This window comes from Streptopelia decaocto (genome assembly GCF_964273445.1).
Source record: "Streptopelia decaocto genome assembly, chromosome: 11".
Taxonomy (NCBI): domain Eukaryota; kingdom Metazoa; phylum Chordata; class Aves; order Columbiformes; family Columbidae; genus Streptopelia; species Streptopelia decaocto.
This window is the reverse complement of record NC_138666.1, coordinates 9,802,093-9,824,087: the sequence shown is the minus strand read 5'-3', so window position 1 is coordinate 9,824,087 and position 21,995 is coordinate 9,802,093. Positions and strand designations below refer to the sequence as shown.

The 21,995-nt window shown below is 41.1% G+C and overlaps 1 protein-coding gene across 3 annotated transcripts in view; it reads left to right on the top strand.

Moving 5' to 3' along the window:
- The window catches only part of GAN (gigaxonin), a 40,004-nt gene that overhangs the window by 3,937 nt on the left and 14,072 nt on the right, over window positions 1-21,995 (top strand). The window contains exons 2-10 of one of the 3 annotated variants that reach the window (XM_082062933.1): window positions 9,362-9,476; window positions 10,044-10,394; window positions 10,841-11,058; window positions 11,988-12,109; window positions 12,587-12,699; window positions 13,750-13,899; window positions 14,207-14,343; window positions 14,830-14,958; window positions 21,655-21,764. In XM_082062933.1, the coding sequence (XP_081919059.1) occupies window positions 9,362-9,476; window positions 10,044-10,394; window positions 10,841-11,058; window positions 11,988-12,109; window positions 12,587-12,699; window positions 13,750-13,899; window positions 14,207-14,343; window positions 14,830-14,958; window positions 21,655-21,764 (1,445 nt within the window). Of the gene's footprint in view, window positions 1-9,361; window positions 9,477-10,043; window positions 10,395-10,840; window positions 11,059-11,987; window positions 12,110-12,586; window positions 12,700-13,749; window positions 13,900-14,206; window positions 14,344-14,829; window positions 14,959-21,654; window positions 21,765-21,995 lie in introns of those variants that run through there. The other 2 variants (XM_082062935.1, XM_082062934.1) reach the window with 2 other exon arrangements.

The following is a 21,995-nucleotide window of genomic DNA, read 5'->3' as shown; positions in this document are numbered from 1 at the left end:
GCAAACCTTATATAGGATAGACTTATTCCAAGTATTCCTGGTATCCTCAGCAGTAGCAGCAGATGTTCTCATCCGAACAGATCCATCTCTGTCTGGCGTGAGTTGTTCCTGGCCGGCTGAAACTTGCAGCTCCTCTTATTTTGCTACCTCACTGTCTGCTTGCCTGTGTCACAGGAGCGTGTGGGAACTGCCTTCACAAACAGGATATTTAAGCTCAAATTCTTAGATTAACTTAATGTCGTTAGGCAGGGATTGTGCTGCTGTATTAGAAATTAAATTAAGGCATTTTTGTTTTCTCAGCAATTTTTGCCCTTGGTTTTTATGCATCTGTGTGAACAGGTTACAGATGACTGTATGTATTCTATACTGTTCCCCAAGGCTTTTCTAACTTTGTAATGGACCAGTAACCATATTTTCATCTTTTTCCACATGAGCATAATATAGTTAAACAAAAATAAAAATATAAAATTCAGTTAACGTTATTTTCCATTTACTTGTAAATAGCTGTGCTGCTTGTAAGTTATTTTTGCTCAGGAATAACCTGACAGCATTTGCATCTCCTCACTTGTGCTGTTCATCCTTCTGCCGTCCCTATAACACTGCAGACCTCGTAGGACCTTTGTGCAGCCACAAAACTGCAACCTCTCTGCCAGTGCCCAAAGAGATGTCTCTCTGGAGATGTGCTGGGATATGTCCCTGGTCACCAAGCTCCCGTCCTTTGGTCCGTGTGGAAGCACTTGGTGTGTTTTGGGTTGTCATGAAGCCCGTCAGAAGGAGATCTGCTGAGACGTTGGCCTGTGTGCGTGTCTGCGAGCGTCCCCAGGGGCTGGCGCGAGCATTGGATGGGATGTCTGGTTGGTATTTGGTTGTCAGGACCCCGTGCTCTCGAATTCTGGTTTAGCTGAGCCGTACTGTGCTCCTGCCAGGTCCTGTTCCCTCTTCCCTGAGTGTGCAGGGCAGCGTTGTGGCCGCTGCTCTGTCAAGGAGGGATCTAAAGCCACCTCTTCTTCAGGGTTTCTTATGAGAGGTTGGTTTCTGGCAGCCTCCTGGGAACTTTACAGGCTGCCCTGGCAGTAGGAAGACAGGAACAAATCAGGGCAGAATTTGCTTCCAGACTTTTAAAGCTGTTTTTTTTTTTTAATGAGTCATAGTGGGTTTTGGTGTGTTTTTTTTTTTGTTTGTTTTTGTTTTTAAAGAAACTAAAGTATCATCTGTGTTGTTTTAGTGATAACTGAGTTGTAAAGTCTAACTTTGAGAAGCAATAAATCAAAATAGTTGCCTTGTCCAGAACTCTCTACCTGGCATAACTCAGGAAAAGTGCCTAAATGTGTGTTATGTTTAGATAAGTAATTGAGGGGCAACAGAGATAAAGGTATGTTAAAAGCTTATGGTTTAAAAAGGGTTTTAAAAATCACCATACCAGGCTTGAATGGGGAGTTGTTAATTATATTCCTGCCCAAACAAGCCCTAAAGATGGCCCGAAGGGAGGAAGCAATGAGGCTCTTACCCAGCTCCAAATAGTAGGAAGCTAGAGTTGGGCTGCTCCTACATGTCAGGCTGAGGGAGAACCCGGAATCAGAGCATCCTGTTGACGCAGGAGAGCTTTACATGAAATTTCTTGGCCTTTCTTTGTATCCGAAGACGCGCGGTTGATGTGGTGCCTGGCGCAAGAGGCGAGCTGGGGTGGGAGGTGTGGGGGGATGGAGCTGCTTGGGATGGCTGGGTAATTAATACTCTGTAGGTTGCCTTTACACCTGCTTTAATTGCCTTATTTGGCAAAACTTTTATTATTAAAATAGCCCTTTTTTTAATTAAGAATTTTTCTTGCACACTTAACGTGTATTTTGTGGCTGGAGCCGGGCTGTCCTGAAGGGCATCATTTGTCTGGAGAAAGATCTGAAGTTGATGAGTCTGGACTTCTTGATTTGTGGTGTTTGTTTATTTGCATTGGTCTCAACTGCAGTTCCAAAAGGAACAACTGACAAACATGAAAAGTAACTAATGGTTTTAAAGAAGTCGTTTCTTCACCCTCTGTGCAGACCTCTTGTTTCATAGATTGTACAATGCTCCCTGTCTGTCCTGGTACTGAGTACCAGCGCAGTGTTACCTCTGCATGAGGGACTCTCCAGTCTCCTATTCGTCTTCCAGATTATGTCAATGCCACTGCTTAATATTTCCAATAAACCCCCCCCCCAAAAAAAAAAATATCACTGTTCTGGACAGCTCCAAAGCTGCTTGTTGCCTACCTAAGAAATACGTTCTTAATACCACGTAGTTAGTAGCTGGTTTATGTCCTCAGGCATGTTGGTTTACGTCTCCTGAATTACTTTAAGCTGCCTAGTGCAGCTCTTGTTATTGTTTGTGGACACGGTTTGTACTCCGAGCTGCAGACTCTTGGCTCTTCCTTGTTGTGCTGGTGAAATCCACGCTCCTGGTTACTTCTTCCTCTTGGCTGTGTATTGCAGATTTCAGTTTCCCAGCTTCTGGTGCATCCCGAGTTCTGGTGCCTTCACCTATTGGGTTCCCAAAGAAACCCAGTGCCTGTCACATCTTCCAGCTGCCCCACGATACCACTTGTGCCCTTGTCATTCGGTCCCTTCAACTTCATATTTACCAGTGATTATGAAAATCTGACTCTGCTTATTTCTCCCATGTGCTATAAGTGAGGTATAAAAACCTGATTAAACCAAGTTTTCTCAGCAGGTTCACTGTTGTTTTCAAAATATGACTTTAGTAAGTCACAGGAATGTTTGGATTATTAGAGACACTACACAGCATTGCATTTCTTGAATATATTTAATGTTAAATTTAACAGGATGAGTATGGTACTGTACTTGTTCCTTCTAAAAAAAACCAAACAAGCAACATTTTAAACAAGTTTAAAAACAGATAATTTGAAGGAAGACATATTTTCAAGTAGGGTACAGTTAATTTCTTGGTTTAAAACTGTATTCCAGAAATGTCTTCCATTGCTTTTCCAAGAAAGTCCTAGTTCCAGCTTGCTATCTAGGAGGTGTAATGCTGCTGTGTAGTAGAAAGCTAAATTTTCAGCTGGTACAGACTGGAAAGCTCATGAATTGTCTGTTTAGTGCGCTAACTTGTCACTCGTAGCACAAAAATGGCGTAAATACGGTACAGGTTTAGTAACCTAAGGAGATGCTTTGAATGTTCCATGTGATCTGACCTGTTGCCCATTGAGGAACAGGGATTAGATCTCTTTTCCCCACCTTTTAAAAACAAATTTAAAAAAACCCCAAATCACCTTTCTGAATCCAGTGGCAGGTATTTCTAATATAAGAAGGTACATAATGGACCTGTGCTTTGTGTGAGAGGCTGAACTGGGTCTGCTGGACAATGTGCACAGATGAGGCTGAGCTCTTCCGTGCCATGTATGAGGAATGTGGCACAAGCCATTGGCAGCAGCGGCCAAATCCTCTGTGCAGCTTGTGATGGACTCGTGTGTCAGCTCAGCTGGTACAGTCACTTGGTTGGTTAACAAGTTGGCTAAAAAGCCAAAGTAAGATGCAGTGGCAGGTCCTTAGTGCTGCTGAGAAGCTCCAAGTTCTTGGGGACCGTGTTCGTCAAGTGTGTGTTCTGTCTACTCAGGGCTAACTCGCATGTTTAGGCAAGACAGGCTGGCTGAGGGTAGATTTCCAATTGAGATTGCAGTCTTGCTCTGGATGAGCTCAGCGTAACTTCGGATTTTCGGGGTAAACAAGCTCTTTGCTGAGCGAAGGCTGTGAGCCCTGGACATGTCCCTTGTGCTGCTGCTGAAGGAACCGCTTTGCTCTCATGGGGCGAGGGGAGAAAGTTATTCCTAGTTGTTGCTTCTCTTAAACCAAGCAAAGCAACTTCTGCAGGATTTTGTGCTGAGCTGTTGGGTGGACCTGATTTGCCTTGAGACCTGAAGTTGCCGCTACAGATGATCTGAAGAGGAGGGACATACAAGAGGCATCGCTGAGCTCCTCAGAGCTGGCACCCTTGGCGGGGTGTGGTGAGGACTGTCTTTTATGTGCGGTGCTAAAGGCCAGGGTGTGACCTCAAAGAAAAACTGATTTGGTTGTAAAATATCTTTTTGGAGGATGGCAGCGGGTGGAGTGAACTGCTGCATCATGGTTTTGTGTGACCTGTTTAATAATGTGATTATTAAGGTTTTTTTTCATGCAGAAAGGTCAGCCTTCATGAGAGAAAATGTTGCAGGGATGAAGGTAGACAAATGAAAAAACTTCAGCATCAAAGTGGTCAATCCTAAGTGGGACTTAATTAGATTTAACATGGAAAGCTTGTGCTTGGAAGACTCAAGCCTACATAAGGAAGCCCAGATCAGGAGACTAAATTGACCTTATGTTTGCAGAATTTTAAAGTTTTCTCCTTACTGATGCAAAATCTCAAAGTACTTGCCTGTCATTTTTGGGACTGAGTCATCCTTGTGAGTGTGTTTTAGGTTTGGTTCATGTCTTTGCTGGGAATTTTTGTTGGAGGTATAACTTCATTTTCAAATGCTCTCTGGAGAAAACCAAAACACTGCTGCAGGTAAAGGATGTATCATCAAACCCCAATTTTATTACTCTTTGGTTTGAAAGTTTGGCTTTGCGACTCTAATTCTAAGGTTTGCTGGTGTGGCAATATTGGCGGAGCTTGTGTAGACTAGCCCTTATGGTTAATCTGGAGCAAACCCATTAATTTGGAGCAGCTCCTTTTGAAAAGACAAATGTTCCCCTCTCATCTCCTGCAGTTTGTTCCCGACACGGCGGTGCAGCCGGTAAGTGGATCTGCAGCTGCGTCCTTTGCAGCGCCGTGACGTGAGAGCAGGTCAAGGTTTGGTATCGCAAACCATCAAATCCAAAGTGTCTGTCTTTTGCTTCCCACATTTTTCTATTGTTGTTCACTATAAATATTGTAAACCTGCTTGAGGTGAATGTGGTCTAGAGCATTCTCCTTTACAAAGGCACAGTCTTGGCAGACAGATGTTTTCTGTACCTGTTTGGGTACTGATATACCAGCACTCTGAGGATTCAAACATTCCAAGATTTGGACTGTTGTTATGTCACCACTGTAGAAATACATGGGGTATCTTTTCATAATACTTATCGAAGGCAGAGGTTTTAAAGATAAAAGTGTTCCCACAGAACTATGTCTGACTCAGGAAAGCAAGATTTATCGGTGGCAGCTGAATTCTTTGTTTTGGTTTTTGTTTTGTTTGGTTGTGTGATTTTTTTTTTTAATATTATTCCCTCTCCTGTAAACTGTCAACTGTAAAACATGGGTAAAAACAAGTTTTCAGACATGTGGGCCCTTTCTCAATGCACTTCCCATGCACCTTGATTGACCCACAATAGTGCTCTCTCGGGGACTTGGCTGCGAGGTTGGAAGTATGACTGTGTGGTTTTCTTTTGCTCTTTTAAAATAGGAGGTGAGTTGGGAGATCCATCTTAATTGTAACAACAGCAGTGGACAATCTTAAATTTATCCGTTGTTTTTTTTTTTTTAATTACTTGAATCTGTTTTATGCCATTAGATGTGAATCGCGACTCCTAGCAATATCAAGGTTTGTTCTTAAGCCCTTGTTTTCATTTCAACGATTTCCCTTGCTTCTGTTGTTGCTTACACATACAGAAGAGGTATTGGAATTTTTTCCCTCGTTCTACCTTATGTAGTGTCATTTGAGATGACTCATTAGGATTGCATTTCTTAAGTGGTGTGGAAGAGCGGATTCTAAATTTGTCACAAACAGACACAGCATCAAAACACGACATCAACCCAGTTCTTGTGGCATTTGCTTGAGGTGCAGTGTGTGCCGAGCAGTTCTCCTGAGCAGCTACGAGAAATTGGGGTGAATGTTACACGTGTATAGAACAGTATTTATGTTACTGGAAGCAATTCCCAACTTACAATGATGATCTTCTTAATTAAAAAATGAAAAACTTCCTTTTAAAACATGTATGGAGTTAAGCTGCGCAAAATTAAATTACTTAAGAAAACAGGACGAAGAAGTTGCCTTGTTTTGTTTCCCCAGCTCCATTTCTCAGCTGAGCTCTGTTCTCAGTTAATGGGTTTGCTGGTTGGCTGTGGGGGTTTTTATTTCCTTCTAAATCTTGATGTTCTGGTCTTTCATCTGAACTAAGAAAGATGGAGGCAGGCTCTTCTGCTGTGGTTTGGCAACTTGGAGTGCTTTTAAAGTAATTAGAGATGTTGTGCAGGGTAGGAAGCGCTCGCACGTGTTGGAAACGGCCGCGCTGCGCCTGGGCACATCTCTGTGCGTTGGCTGGTGATGGTCACTGCCAGGGCAGTGGTGGAGTCACCGTCCCAGGAGGGGTTTAGAAGGCGTTTATACAAGGTTCTTGGGGACTTGGGTTAGTGCTAGAGTTAGGTTATCGTTGGAATTGGTGATCTCTTCCAACTGAAATGATTCTATGATCCCCTTTCCTTGGATACAGACAGATTGGGAAACTTCTTCTTGACCATAACTAGAAATATTTTTGCTAAAGCGAGATTTGATAGATGACTGGCATTAAGGATTTCACAGTGTGTTGTCCGCTCTGTCTTTCTGAACCGGGAAAAAAAATATCTTGGAAGTTTCTCATTCTGTGTGGTGTGTGTGTGTGTGTGTGTTACAGGAAGGGTGCCCGGAGCCCTGCTGGCCAGTGCGGTGTGGGCACAGGTCCCAGCTGATGCTGGGGGCTGCACAAGGAGTTGTGGCTTTGTGCCCTTCCCTTACACACCTACTGCATTTTTCTCCTCCTCCAACTTTCTCTCCATATTAGACTCATGGATTTCTATATTAAACTTTTCCAAACCCAAACTTGGTTATAATATGTCCTTGAATGATTTTTTTCCTCCCCTCTTCCCAACAGGCAGTAGCCGTCCTGCAGTGCTGGGTGTGAGCGACAGGGAGAACCTCCAGCTGGTGCCACAGCTCAGAAATCTTTGTACCAAAACAAATAACCCAGCTGTTTATTAACTACCAATTTAAAGTTGTGTGACAGATGGGTAACTACTCTTTCTCAGAACAGATGACAGGAACAAAGCTTAGTCTGGGATGCATTTGCATAAGGTGAAAATTTGCCAACTTAAGGATCTATAACTTTGAAATCAATCAATTTGTTGTCGGGGTTATTTTTCTGCTTTGTTTTGGGCTTGCATCAGTGGTTGATTAGTTTATTTCCTGTTGATGTCTAAAAAAAAAAAAACCTACACAGTAATTAGAACACCTAGCCTGATAAGACCCAAAACTTCTGCGCAACACATCTTTGTTACTAGGAGGTGTCAGCGTAAAGTCCATGCAAGAGGTGATTTAGCTTGGGTGTGTACAGGTGATGCTAAGATGAAAGTTGGTGATAAGCAGCACTAGTCCTTTCCATAATCTCCCCATTAGTGCTGGTGTGCAGCATGTTTATGACATGCCTTGTATCTGTTCTAAGCCCCACAATGTGTTGGACTAGCCAGGTTCTGAGTAGATACCACTGTGTATGTGACCGTGCCAGCTACTCATGGGTATGGAACACAGATACCATCTGGATGTCTCTCTTTTCTTATGAAGGGAGCCAGACGCTGCAAACCTTCATAGATTTAACGTTAAATTAAAAGAAAACACAGTTTCATTCCAGGAAACAAGATCCAGCTTTCATTACAAACTCAGCGTAGTTGGGTAATTAAAACCGAGGTAGTTTGGATAAGCTTGAAAATGTGTATAAAGAAGCCTTGATAGTGGGTTAGAGTTGAAATGTGTGGAAATGCTCTTTCATTCATTTGGAGCCATAGGCATGAAGAATGCCTGTTCCTCGGGGGTGAGGACGGCGTGAGCTGGGCTGTGTGTTGTATGGCATTGCTTAAGCTGCGGGTTTGCTTTGGAGGTTTGCAGGTGACAAGTTGCAAATCAGTGGCTGCTGTCGCAGCACGTGCTCTCTGGAAGTCACACAGGCTGTTTAGTGAACAGGCTTCGTTTTGTAATCTCCTTCCAAGGGTTAAGAAAGAAACAATTTCCCAATCTGTATTATATTGTTATTATTTGTGTTATAACTTGTGCTGGGTGCTGCACAAGCACAGAATAAAGCAGTTTACAGACCTCGTGCAGTCGGGTGTAGCATCAGGGTTGTGAAAACAAGACCACAAGTGTGATTAACTTCAGGGCTACAATTACCACCCTTACTCACACTTAAAAATAGCTCCTTACAGACTAGGATTTTATTTGATGTGAGTTACATCTTGTTTTGTGAGAAATTTATTCTGATATGACTAAGTGAAGCAGAATCTGCCCTTAGTCAAGTCCTATTTATGTATTTACTTAGTATGAGTGTGAATAGCAGAAGACTGGGAAAAACGGGACACTTTCAGCTTAGCAAAGCCGCATTAAGAAATTAATTTTATCTAAGGATATATTTAAATGAATGTAAAAACATTTTAAAATGTTTTTATTTAAATATACTGTGCTATATCTATCTATATATATATATACACACACAGAGGCAGTGAAGCAGGTTTTCTGGTTTTTAGATAATGTATTCTTGGTTGCCTAAAGCATGGAAGAAAGATGTTCAGAATGTTATTTTAATACATATTGTGGCTGTTTTCACTAGACTGATGGACACTCCTCTGTTTTGAACACTTAAAGTTGTCTTTCCTGGATGTACTAACATGATGGAAAGCAAAGCTGCCTGCTGTGTCATTATTATTATTTTCTCATCTTCAGTCCCCATTCATTCCATTCAAAGGCACATCAACCTGTTCCTGGTACTTTTAAAGAAGTTGCTCATCAGTGAAGCATCCACTGATGTAGATGAATATTTAAAGCTCGGCTGAGCAGCACACGGGCTGTTTCCTGCAGCTGTGGGTGCACAGTTTGGATACAGCCAGGCATAGCATTAGGCTGATAACATCATAAACTACACTAAATGGTAACGCAATCCAAATATTTGTGGTGCCAGTGTCTATTCTCATCGCATCTGCTCACTGTAATTATTTTGTTTTTGGTAAAAAGTGTTTTGTTCTGGTTTGGTTTTTTTTCCCACCTTTATCAAAGGAAATTCTTGTTCCGTCTGTCAGCAGAGCTGCTGTTCTGTTTGAATTTCTGAGTGAAGTTTTTAAATGCTTGTGATGAATGAGCTGGGAAAAAAGTACTTTGGCTTTTGATGCCATGGGTAGTTTGCAAGGCTAATGTATTCAGTTTGGAAATGTGGTGAGCAGCATTAGAGACCATACATGCAGCCTTTTCATGTTGATTCAAAAAGACAATTTCCAAATTGTATTGTAAGTGTTTAACATCTCTGTTACAGCTCAGGTGATCCATAATGAGCATTAGTTTCTTCAGAAAACTGAGAGCAAGCAATGGGCTTTTTAAAAAATGTATTTTCTCTTCTTTTAGGACAAAATTGAATTACAATCCTCCAAAGGATGATGGCTCAACGTACAAGATTGAACTTGAAGGGATATCTGTTGATATCATGAAAGAGATACTAGATTACATCTTCAGTGGGCAGGTATGGGATTAAAAAATATAGACGGGAATTGAATTATTTGACAAAATAGCCTGGGTTTTAACATTGCTACCGTGAAAGAGAAACCTAATGATGTTTAAAGTTCTGTGGTAAAACTTCTGGTTATGTCCCAGCGGGGCTGCGCAGGTGAGGAGGGGCTGGTTCTGCTCTTCTGCACTGGGGAGACTCCCAAAGAGTCCAAGGCCCAATGGAGATTGCTGAATACTTTAACTTTCAGCAGAAAAAAAAAAAAGGCAGATGTGGCTTGAAATTATCTTCTGAACATGCAGTTTAAAACGTATTTATTTATTGCAGCAAAATTTGTTTTAGGTTCTCAGATTAGATGAGCAATTTCATGGTTCCTTCAGGTGCAAAATTCTGCTTGACACCTTCTGTCAAGCAAGTGCCTTTCCATCCCTGTGTTAAATTATACATGTGTAGTAGTCCTATCAATTTTACACTGGCATTATTACTCCATTTTTCAGCCCCTGAGAATGAGTGTAATGAATGCGGACATGTCATGAAACAAATGAGTGATAGTAGCTATAACTTCTAAATTAATTCTTGCAGATCAGGCTAAATGAAGAAACTATCCAAGATGTGGTACAGGCAGCTGATCTCCTGCTGCTTACAGACTTAAAAACTCTCTGCTGTGAGTTTTTAGAAGGTTGCATAGCTGCTGAGAACTGTATTGGTATTCGGGACTTTGCACTGCACTATTGTTTGCATCATGTTCACTACCTTGCCTCAGAGTATCTGGAAACTCACTTTCGAGATGTCAGCAGCACAGAAGAATTCTTGGAACTGACTCCTCAAAAACTGAAAGAAGTGCTGTCAATGGAAAAGCTCAATGTTGGAAACGAAAGATACGTCTTTGAAGCGGTGATTAGGTGGATTTCTCATGATTCGGAATCGAGAAAGGTCAGGACATCCAAATGCTTGTATTTTGAATGCGGGCCATATCAGTGGGATCTTAAAATAGATAACATTTCTTCCAGGACTAATCTTGCACTTATAGAATTAGTTGAATCTTGCCTGAAATGCAGTAGAAGGGTGAGGTGTATTGATGATGTTTGTTATCTGCTGTCTTTATTATTTAATAGGCACTAAGAAAAAAAGTACTTTTTTGGCCTTTGATGATATAATCTTGTTTTTGTAGAGAGAAAGCACGTGGTATGTTTGTAGTTAAACTTTGGAGATTTGATACATTTTCCGTAATAACATTGTGTTGTGGATTTTGTTATTAGTTCCAAATATCAAAAATATCCTTAAGTTTTTGATAAATACAGAAGCACCTGTATGTATGAGTGCCTTAATGCTCTTCTGTGAAATCTGGGGGATTTTCTGGCATTTCTCTCTTTCCGTAGGTTCACATGAAGGATGTCATGTCAGCAGTGTGGGTTTCGGGCTTAGATGCGGCGTATTTACGCGAGCAGATGATGAGCGAACCGCTGGTCCGGGAGATCGTCAAAGAATGCAACAATATCCCGCTGACGCCGCCGCAGCAGGGAGAGGCCATGCTCGCCTCCTTCAAGCCCCGCGGCTACTCCGAGTGTATCGTCACTGTTGGCGGAGAAGAGCGAGTGTAAGTACGGAGTAGCCTCCTCGGTCATCGCAGCTGGTAAAAATACAAGTGTCTGGCACCCGTGGCACATCTGCCGTGGAGAGGATACGTGCACAGAATGGGCTTATGGTTCTGTTGTTTGAGTTTTTTAAGTTGGTCAGGCGCACATGAAATACCCATGTGAATGATTCAGCAGTAAATAGTTGTTTCGTGATAGTTTTCTGACATTCAGCACGTAGTAGACTTAGAGCAGGATGTGGTGTTTGTCTGGTGTTGGCTGTTTGTTCTTTTTTTTTTTTAAACTGAATAGACTTTACTCAAAATAAGCACAGAATGCTGGAGAAGCACTTTTCTGATTATCCGAAAGGCACCTATATAAATCTTAAAATAATGAATGTGTACTTTAACTGTTCTGGTTTTAATAGTTGTCATTCCAAAAGAAAAGTCATAGCTGGCACATCTGAGGTGCCAGGTGAAAATTCCTGTTCCACACGATAATTCCTTCTTTGTCTTGAGTTCCCCGTGCAGTAGAGGAGAGGGTCTTGTCTTGTTTAAATAAGTTTAGTGCCTAGATGTTTGCTCTTTATAGAAGTGTAATAAAATACTCAAAGTTTTGCTCATCAGTTTGTGGATCACTTTACTCAGACATTACAAATGCTCCCTATCAGTTTGTTTGAGTTGGTTCAAAGTTCCTTCATAAAAAAAAAAATGCTACAAGCAGATATAGTACAAATGAAGTGCATCTGCTTTTTATGCCTCCAGTCTGTACAAAAATAAATGTATATATATGTGGTTTGGAAGTCTTCTCATTATCAGGGAAACGCCACACTTTATGAATATATATTAAATCACACACAAGCAAGTTTCCGACAGAAGTTGTTAATGGTGAACTTGTAAAACTCTGTCTTGTCTTTCTGTTTTTGTTTGTTCCCTCCCCACCCTGTGTTCAGATCACGGAAACCAACCTCAGTGATGCGCTGCATGTGTCCTCTTTATGATCCCAATAGACAGCTCTGGATTGAACTTGCACCTATGAGTATTCCAAGGATCAATCATGGAGTATTGTCAGCAGGTAAAGGGGAACTTTGTATTTATAAAGTCAATATTACACAAACTTACCAGTGCCTCAAAAACTGAGATGTGGTTTATAATAATACTTAAAGATTGACTGCACTGGGGTTATTTCATGCTTCCCCTTTGTCTGCCCAAAACGTTACTTTATTCTGTGAAAATCCCTGTCATCTGAGTGTCGTAAAAATCCCTATTCCTGCAATATTTTGTGGGAATCTGCTACGTTTGTCTCTCCAGGAGTATTTCATGTTTTGAGTAAATTCTAATTGCTGCATCACTGAATATGTTGAAGACTACCTGTGGTGGTAGACTCGAGTCCAGGTATAAATACGTGCTTTACCTTCTCCAGTCCAGAGTGACCTGTGACTGGTGTGAATTTCTTAGCGGATTCCAGAGCACAGCTCACCAGTCGCATTGTCTTGCTCAGTGCACAGGTGTGAATCCCGTTTTTAAGATCACATTGCATTTTGTTTTACAGAAGGATTTTTATTTGTGCTTGGTGGTCAGGATGAAAACAAGGGAACGCTAAGCTCTGGAGAGAAATATGATCCAGATACCAATTCGTGGAGTTCCTTACCACCAATGAATGAGGCAAGATCACTATCTAACTGTTGGGATTTGATTTTTTTACTTTGGCAAAATATTCCTTTTGTTCTGCAAGATTTTATTCTGGATCTCTGGTCACTTGCATCTTACCCGTTCAAAATCATTCTATGGACTGCCTTCTGTTTATATCCTCTTGTTGTACTCGTGGTCTGATAATGACTTCTGAAGCTGGAAAAAACAAAACTGTTGGTGAAGCTGTAAAGATGAACTACAAAATTTCAGCAATTCCACATGGAATCAGTTGTATAATATATTTAATATTCTGTGTATACTGGCCCTCTAAAAATATGCATACATTTCCTTTGTACACAAGCAAACTCTTATACGGACAAAGGGGTTGGGCTGTGCAGAGAAGATGGGCAGAGGACCAGGCAACATACAGAACCTGGCTTGCAGAGGCATAGTTATATTAATTTGGTTTGAGTTAATGTTTCCTCCTTCATGTTGGCATTCCATCAAAAAGTAACAGTTTATTATTTGTAAACATATATCCTTAACACACCTGTGTTTTATCTTCTTAAATCAGCATAGGGCGTTTATTATGAAATTGTTGTTTGCCACAGGATTAAAGGCTCTGGTTGGCAAAGGCCCGTAGTTTTGGACAGGTTTGTAGTTACAGTGCATTAAGTTTCCAGCTTATTCTTGAGTGAGACTGAGCGTAGCTGTGCTCCTACAGAAAATAGAAGAGCTGCCTTTTCACAGATAATGGGGCCAAGTTTTGTCACTGTAGAGACCTGAAAGCAAAAGCTTCATCCTTGAGACCACTACTGTGCGAAGTGGCATAGAGCCGAGCTCTCTTCTCTGCTTTCTGTGGGGTCTCTTTCGCTTTTGCTCCTCTCTCTGTTTTTAATGCCCTTTGTTTTGTTTAGTTGAAGAAATTAACAATCATATTCTGGAGTTTAAGACTTCACCATTTCAAAACAAAACCCCAAACCAATACCACTTTGCAGGCTGATATGCTCAAAAGCAGATTGTATTGATTTATTCACAGTGGCAGTTATATTTTACAACGTCGACTTTCTTGATTTTCCTTAGGCACGACATAATTTTGGTGTGGTAGAGATTGATGGTATTCTGTATATTCTGGGAGGTGAGGATGGTGAAAGGGAGCTGATCTCTATGGAGAGCTATGATATTTATAGCCGGACCTGGACCAAGCAGCCAGACTTGACCATGGTTAGAAAGGTAAGAATTACATTGTATGTTATTGCATTACTTATTGTTAGTTATGCCAACATGTATATGTGTGTATTGCGAACTCTTGCTTCAAGTAGAAGCTGTAACAAATAGCCTCGAAATGAGGGAGACCAGCTTCTTTATTTATATATCAAAACAGAACTGTGACTGAGAATTTTTATGCACGGCATAGTTGGACATGCAATACGGGCAACCCAAATATATACGTGTGTGTATTTATATATGGTTATTTTTGAGCTCTCGATACTGTGCATTTGTGTGCGATTTTAGATGTACTGTTTCTTTTCTCCACAAGATTGGCTGCTATGCAGCTATGAAGAAGAAAATCTATGCAATGGGTGGAGGCTCCTATGGAAAACTCTTTGAATCTGTTGAGTGTTATGACCCCAGGACTCAGCAGTGGACGGCGATCTGTCCTCTGAAAGAGAGAAGGTGAGCAAACTAGATTGCGGTGTGCAATCTTTTTTAATGCTCTGATGAGTGGAAGTTGTCTTTTCTCTGAGTCCCAAAGATCCTATGGATTTTACCACGTCTTTCTGAGTCATGGTGGCCCGTAATTATAATGCCAACATGTGGATGAGTAAAGATAAGCATCCAGGTAATAAATAAGGATAGTGTATAAATACAGTCCTGGTGTTACAAGCAATACTTCCCTGATGCAAAATGAAAACTAGAAATTGTAGTTGAATTGGAGCTTCAGAATTTTTTCCAGAGGTAAATACTTTGCTGTTTAGTTCTTTTACATGGTCTGAATTAGGTGCTTACTACTCATATTCGTGATTTATCTCATCTTATTGAACATATAAGCATGGGGTGTATGTAACTATCTAAAAAATGTAAAATATTGAGAAAGTTCAGAAGGATATGTGAAATAGTTCTGATACATTGCATTTTTTTTTTCCTTATTTGGATTCTCAGATTTGGGGCAGTGGCCTGCGGAGTTGCCTCTGAGCTTTATGTATTTGGCGGGGTCAGGAGTCGTGACGACAGTCAAGCCAGTGAGATGGTGACGTGCAAATCTGAATTTTATCACGACGAGTTTAAAAGGTAACTAGTTACAGCTATAAACGTGGAAAATATGAGCCTTACACACTCACCTTGCCCCAGCACTTCAAAGCATATTCAATCTTTGCCATGAATCTCTGTTGCACATTTTACTTTTCACGGTCCAGACTGGCTGTTACCAGATGTCCATCTGCTTCAGTGGCTGGTCCCTCTGGGCCACCACGTCAGTCCTGAGTGTCCCTAAACAGGAGAAACGCCTTGATCGTACCCATAGTTTGATCTAGCCTTATCTCCAGGGATTTGCAGGTAGCGAATTCCTAAGCTAGAGATAAGAAATGTAATGTGTTTTTGTTCCAAACATTTATAGCTGATTGCTTTTTGAGCCCATGTAGGATTTTGCCATAGGAAAGACTCTATGGATGCTATATATTCCACAGCCACCACCACACGCTGTGCATGGCTAATCTCCTTTTATTTGTTTTGAATCTGATTCTGACTTCATTTGTTATCTCTTGGCTGACATTACCACCTGTGGTAACTACTCCAAGTGTTGTGTTAGACAGAATTTTGTGTATAGTCACCTGATTCTCCAGTCATAACTGACACACTTTGGTTCCTCCAGTGTTGTTAGTTTTTTTTTCTTGCATGTAACTATAAGATGGATGAGTCTCTTTTTTGTAAACTAAATTGAAAAATGACTTTGTGGTCAGATGTTTCAAGTCTTGTTGACAGTGGAGGAGATTAACTCGTCTGTATTACAAGATCCAGACTAATTTATGACTCTGACCTGTATTAAAGCACACAAAAATACAATAGCAGATGTAAGCTTTTATTATATAATTTTCTTGCAAGATGTGGATGGAAAGAGACTTTTATTTCTGGATGAAGAGGTCTTCTGTGTTGTTCAAAGTGTTGTCTAAGCTAGCTATAATCAAATGAAGCTGGACAAAGAACATTCTTTAAAATGGTTATAGGAAGCAGACGGGTTAGAAAGGCTGTTGCTGCCGATGCTCTCTAGCATTTTCTAGCCCTTTGGGGGTGTGGGGTAATGCTGAAAGCTGTTTAAATTTTTGGCAATAAGTTTTTGAAGGGGAAAGAATTCAGGAAAGGAGTGCTCACCTCCTCCTGCAAGATACTTTTAGTTGATTTGCCTGAAATATTTCCAGGCCTCTTCCGTTCTTCAAAATGTACTATGTAATAGCTCACGATTCCTCACCAGTGACTGTCAGCCTGTTTCGTGGTTGATACAGGTTGAGCTTTCCTAAAGTGGAGTTTGCAAAATCTGGGAGGTTGCAGCCTGGGTGCTGCAGGTGAGTCCTTGCTGCCACCTGCTGACTGCAGCACTGGCGCCTGCCCAGCAGCGTTTCCAACTCGCAGCTGCTTGGTGGCACCCCAGAGGTGTCACAGAATTCAAATAAAGGTATAATAAAAATCCAGTTGCTTCAGCTCTTGTTCCAGCACCCTGTATGCTGTGTGTGCGGCACAGGGGCTGTGCCGGCACGGAGGAAGGTGAGGCGGCAGGTGAGCCGAGTCTCCGGTTGCTGGAGGAGGATGCGTTGAGGGCTGCTCAGATATTCAGACTTTGCCTTTTTGTGCTGCGACTGCACAGAATTTGAGCTTAGGAGTTTAACTCAGTGTAAATTTGCGCTTGCACTGCTGGGGGTTCACAGGCTGCGTGTGTTCCTTTGGAAACGGAGGGACAGTGAAGAGCGGGGTGATGGGGTTTTGGAAGGGCCCGGTGGCAGCCCCGGCGCAGGAGGGTGTTACTGGCCAGGAGAGGGTGCAGCATCACTGCGGAATGTTCCAGCCTCTGGGGTCCAGCAGCTACCCCGAACTGCAATCCCCTTGGAGTGCTGGGCGGGACACAAACCGTTCTGTGGCAGCGACTGTGAGACCTGAGCAGTTGTACCTACGGGGGGAAGAGAGAAAAGAGCCATAAAGGAGCTTACTTTCAAAACGCAGTTAGGAGATATTTCGGCCTGCCAAATACTGAGACAAAATACTTTGTTGTCTGGTACTCTTCTTTGAAGTAAGACTGAATCTGGAAAATTATCATGATTTCATTATAATAGTGTTTCACAAGTATCAAATGAACATCAAACGGAGGCAAGTTGACTCCCTGGAAAACATGAGAGTATTATTTCCTGGGCTGAATCAGAAATAGCAGAATAGAAATCTAAATTACTTTATTTTGAGTGAAGGATGAAAGCTCAAATAATATGCTTCTCTTAATTCCATTAAAACCTTAAGCTAAATACCCAAACGTGTGTTTGATTAGTTAAGCAATTCCGCTTGCACTGGGTATCGCATGCTCTGCTGTGCATCGTGACTCAAGAGTAAAGCATGAGTGATGCTATAGATTTTACCACAGGTGGACGATATCTTTCTCCCAGTTCATTAGTGCATAGTTAATGTGAGATGTACAAAGACTGATTCTTCTTAATCACCTTGTAGCAATTGCATAACGTTTAATTCAGAATTGAAAAGTGCATTTGTTTCCTCAGCAAGTTTCTGGAATAAGTAAAGGTGATGAGTCCACTTCAAACCAGCAACTTCATAAAGTCATCATGAAGAATTTAAGCACCTTCAGACTGTGCATCACATACTCTTGTTATTATTACAGTGAAGGAATAATACTGGGACTGCCAAAGCTGAAATATCGCATTGACAGTGTAATGCGTGTATTACTGATAGAAGTCCAGAAGTGTTGGGTTAAGAGAGGTTTGTGGAGAGGAGGAATATTTGCAAGATCATTTAGCAGCAGCAGGTCAAACCAACATTCATAGTGTTTTTTAATAGTGCTGGTATTGCGTACTCAATAATGAGCCACAGACTTTTCCAGCTGGTTGTCAGTGAGTACAGAACTCCACCACGTTCAGTTTCTTTTTGAGTGGAATGTAGTGCGAGTTCAGCTCTCAGATGTTGTCGATTTTCAGGTACGTGCAGCAATGCACATGTGTGCGATCTGCATGATTTTGGTACGTACCTCAGCTCTCAGTACCTGAGAACGCGGGATCTGGCATCATCCTGGGCAGCGAGAGGCCACGAGGATCTGATTACAGGTTTTACTTAGTGTAACTATGTACTAAGTATGTACTTATATCGGTATATAAACATATTAATTCATATAAACTGTCATAATTCTGGCTTGAATTGGATTAAAGGACTGAAGCTTAACTTGTTTAGTATTGCTTACTTTGACAGTAACTTACTCCAGAATAACTCGCAGTGCGGAGTCTTTCAAAATTGTTATTCTTAACCATGACGCAGGCTTTTCGGAAGACTAGGAATATGCTGAGATCTTCACACTAGCAAAAAAAATAAACACTGAGACGCCTGTTAAGCTATACTGTATAAACAAGTAATAAAATAAATGAAGTGAGACAGAATGGTAGCTTACGCATAAAATGTGGACAGGCTAATGTAGAAAGTAATCCTCATATTTGAAGTACTTTTGTAACTGAGATTTTTTCAATTAATAAATGTGTTGTCAGCCTGTCTTTGGAGTCATGTGCATGAGTGAATTTAAGGGAGCCAAGAATAGAAAACATGTACGTCAGTCTGCAGGTTTTTTCAGGATGTAGATTTTTTTTCAAGGCTATAGATAGAGCTTTGTGTACGTTGTATCCTGTTTTTTTAAATTGATCAAGCTAAAAATAGATTTTAAAAAATGTGAAAGTGTGAGATGGAGATGTAAGGGTATCCTTTGCTCAGTGATGCAGTGTTGGTCTGTTTCGTAGAAAGCAGGAAATCCTAACGATGTTTTGAAGACCTTGATGTGTCAATCTTTCCTTCTACCACAGGTCAGAATTCATAGTCCTTTCTGCACCATGCAGGTGTGTGGAGAATTTGATGATGACTGTACACACTGTTTTTATTCTTTCTAATGTGGACATTTGTAAATCTCTAATAGATCACAAATTGGCTTTAGGATTCTTTGCAGGAGCTGGTGGTGGAGCCCTGGCCTCGAGTGTGGCCGCTGCTGCCTCTCCTGGGTGCTCTGGACATGTGGCAGGTTTTCCTCTTCCTTTCACAAGCTCCTGGTTACCAAAATGTGCAGCTATGGAGGGGGTTAGAAGTGAGAGACACTTGTTCAGAAGCAATACTTGGTAAAAACTCCTTAAAAGTATTCCTTTGGCTACTGGAACATCGTAAAAATAAGGAAATGCTTTCAGCAGTATGTAAGTAGTAAATAATCTTTTACCGTAGTATGTGTAATTAGGAAGATTCTCCCATTCAGTGGGCAGGAATTTCATTAAAAGAAGGCGCTTATGCAAATGTGATGAGCAAAGTAACTGGCTGACTGATGGTGCTGTCAGACGGGAAGAGCACGGAGAAGATCTTCATTCGTTTGTAGGCTCGAGTGAGCTTGGGGTGACGTGTCTGGAATATGTTGGTTCTATATTGCATCTCTATTTCCTTCTCATTTGGAAATAAAGCAGTTACCATCCTGCTTATTAATTATAGCAGTGTGGATGGATTTTTTTCTTTGCTGTTTATATCACTTTAAGACTGAAAAAAATCAGCATTCCTTCCCCTTTTTTTTTTAGCTGGAGTGGAAGGATATTTCAGTTTTGGAGCAGTCGTTCTGCCTGTGGTCACAGAGGTACAAACCTCAGGGCTGGGTTTGAATAGACCCATCCCCAAGGAAGTACGCAAGAGTTGTGTTCCAAGGACTGTTTTCAAATTCCTGAAGATTGTGAATTTTTTGTCGTGGTGTTTTTTCCATACTGTTCAAACCGCGGGCACAACCCACATTGTGCTGGAGCTTAGTCAAACTCTGATGAAACGTGACCCCTTACCCTTCCTGTCTTTGTTCCTTCCTGATTTTAACTGCTAAAGCTGCTGTAAGTGTTCCTGAAAAGTTGCGCTTGTTTTTAAAGTGTATTGGTTGAGAAAAGTTGAAAATGAATTTTCACAAGCAGCTACCGATATTTTAACGTTGTCCTTTCTTCATGCACAGCAGGAAAATGATTGGGTCCCACCCTGTTGGTTTTTAGTTGTTTAAACTTCAAAACCTTGAGCATTTAATGGAGACAAACCCCCAAAGTTCATGTTTTCCAATGCCAAACTTGATCAGTAGCTAGACTAAACCTATCTAGTTTTGTTTTTTCTACTTCCTTATCATGGTCCTATATTTACTATTAAAAAAAGGAAGAAATTGCAGGCTTCCTCCTGCATTTCTCTGCCACTTTTTTTGTAATACTAAATGACTTGGTGCTAAAAGGCCACAAGAATACTGACGGCGTCTTTCCCACAGTAAAGAAAGGAAACTGCTGAAATCTGGTGAATGGTGTTTTGCTCTGTAACAGTTTCTGAATCAGCGTAGAGGACTTGTCCTTTTCTGTGTTCCTAGGTCATCGGCCATTCTCTGCGACAGCTACAAACCATTCCCTTGCTTTCTGCAGAATCTTAATCCTTCAGCATATAGCACAGACAAAATAATGGACAACTAATCCTTTCATTTGGCCTTTAAAAATTGATTTTCTGTCTCCAAGATAATTGATATGTAGCAGCGTCTCCTTCAGTGCCAGCGGAGAGGCTTGTTTCTGAATCAGGGGTTAAGATGATGCCAAATTTTCAAAGGTCAGCAGTATCCATTTCCCAACTTTTCCCTCAAATTAACCAGGTATGGCACTGAAAATACACAAGGTGCTTTGCAAAGGTTTTTCAGATTTTTCTGTTCGCTGTAAATTATTTAATAAAAGATTTAGGAGCAGTCACCTAAAATAGCAGTGATTTGTATGTCTTCAGGGTTTATAGATAGTTAACTGTGAACAGCGTCTGCAAAAGGGCAGCAGCATTTTGTAGAAATTAGCTTCAAAACCAGAGAGAGGGTGCTGACAACTCTCGATAAACGGGACATCCCGTGTGGGTGATGAGTGTGTACTTACCTTGTTGCCAAGGGTTTCAATGTGGAAAACTGCTTTTTACTTGGTAGAAAGATCAGGCTGCTGTAGTATTGAAAGGAGAATATGCTTAAGGTGAGCATAAGGAACTTGTAAGATTATAGTAGGAGCTACGAAGTGATTGAAGAGAGCCTGATACGTGATCAGGAAGGTCTCTTTCAGCTCCAGATAATGGACATTTCTTTCCCAAAATCCCTTATTATTTTGATTTCTGGTCTTCCGTCCCTCGCTTCCAGTTAACCATTGCCAAGCGTTGAAATCTTGCTGGGCAAGGGATTTCTTGTTGCTGATAAAGTACAATTCAAGAATTTGGGGCATTATATGGGGGGAGGCACTGCTTTAATAACAAAGCCTTGCTATATAGAAATTTTTCATTTCCTCTAGTGTGGACTGTTAAGACGTAAATGCTTTTATGACTCTGGTGATTTTAAGACAAAGCTGCCTAAACTTTTCCCTGTGGGGAAGGTTGGCGCGGCTGTGGCAGCGGAGGCTCCGATACTCCTGCTCTTTTCCACAAGGTCACACTGGGTGGCTGCAAGAAAAATTTATTCCAGATAGATTACACAGATGAGTGGAGCAATTCTGAAATAAAGTAACTTCAGGATGAAGTATCCTGAGCTTCCCAAACAGCAGTACAAATTGCTTTTTCTGGCTAGGAAAAAACAGAGCTGTCCTGAACTAGACAATGTTCCCAACAGTTCTTACATAACAAATCAACTTGCACACTTTGCTTTTGATTCAAAGGTGGCAGCTGCAAAAAGAACCTGGAATTCTTTTAATGTGCTCAATAAAGGTTGCATCCCATTTTTTATTACTGTTATTTTTACAGGTGGATTTATCTAAATGACCAGAACCTATGTATCCCAACTAGTTCTTCCTTCGTGTATGGAGCTGTGCCCATTGGAGCCAGCATATATGTGATTGGAGATCTCGATACAGGTCAGAATTGGAACTAATAACCTGTTGCTTGTCTTTTTTTAGTCTTTTAAATACATGGCACTAATGAGTGAATTTTTTTTTAGAATAAAAGGCTGGGACTATGTTCTGTTAAGTTACTTTTATCTTCAGGGGAATTATGCTGGACATATAGAACTGCACAGGTTGTTTTTGTACATTGGAGCTCTTCAGACATAAATGCAGTGCTATAAGCATTTGGTTAATTAGCACTTT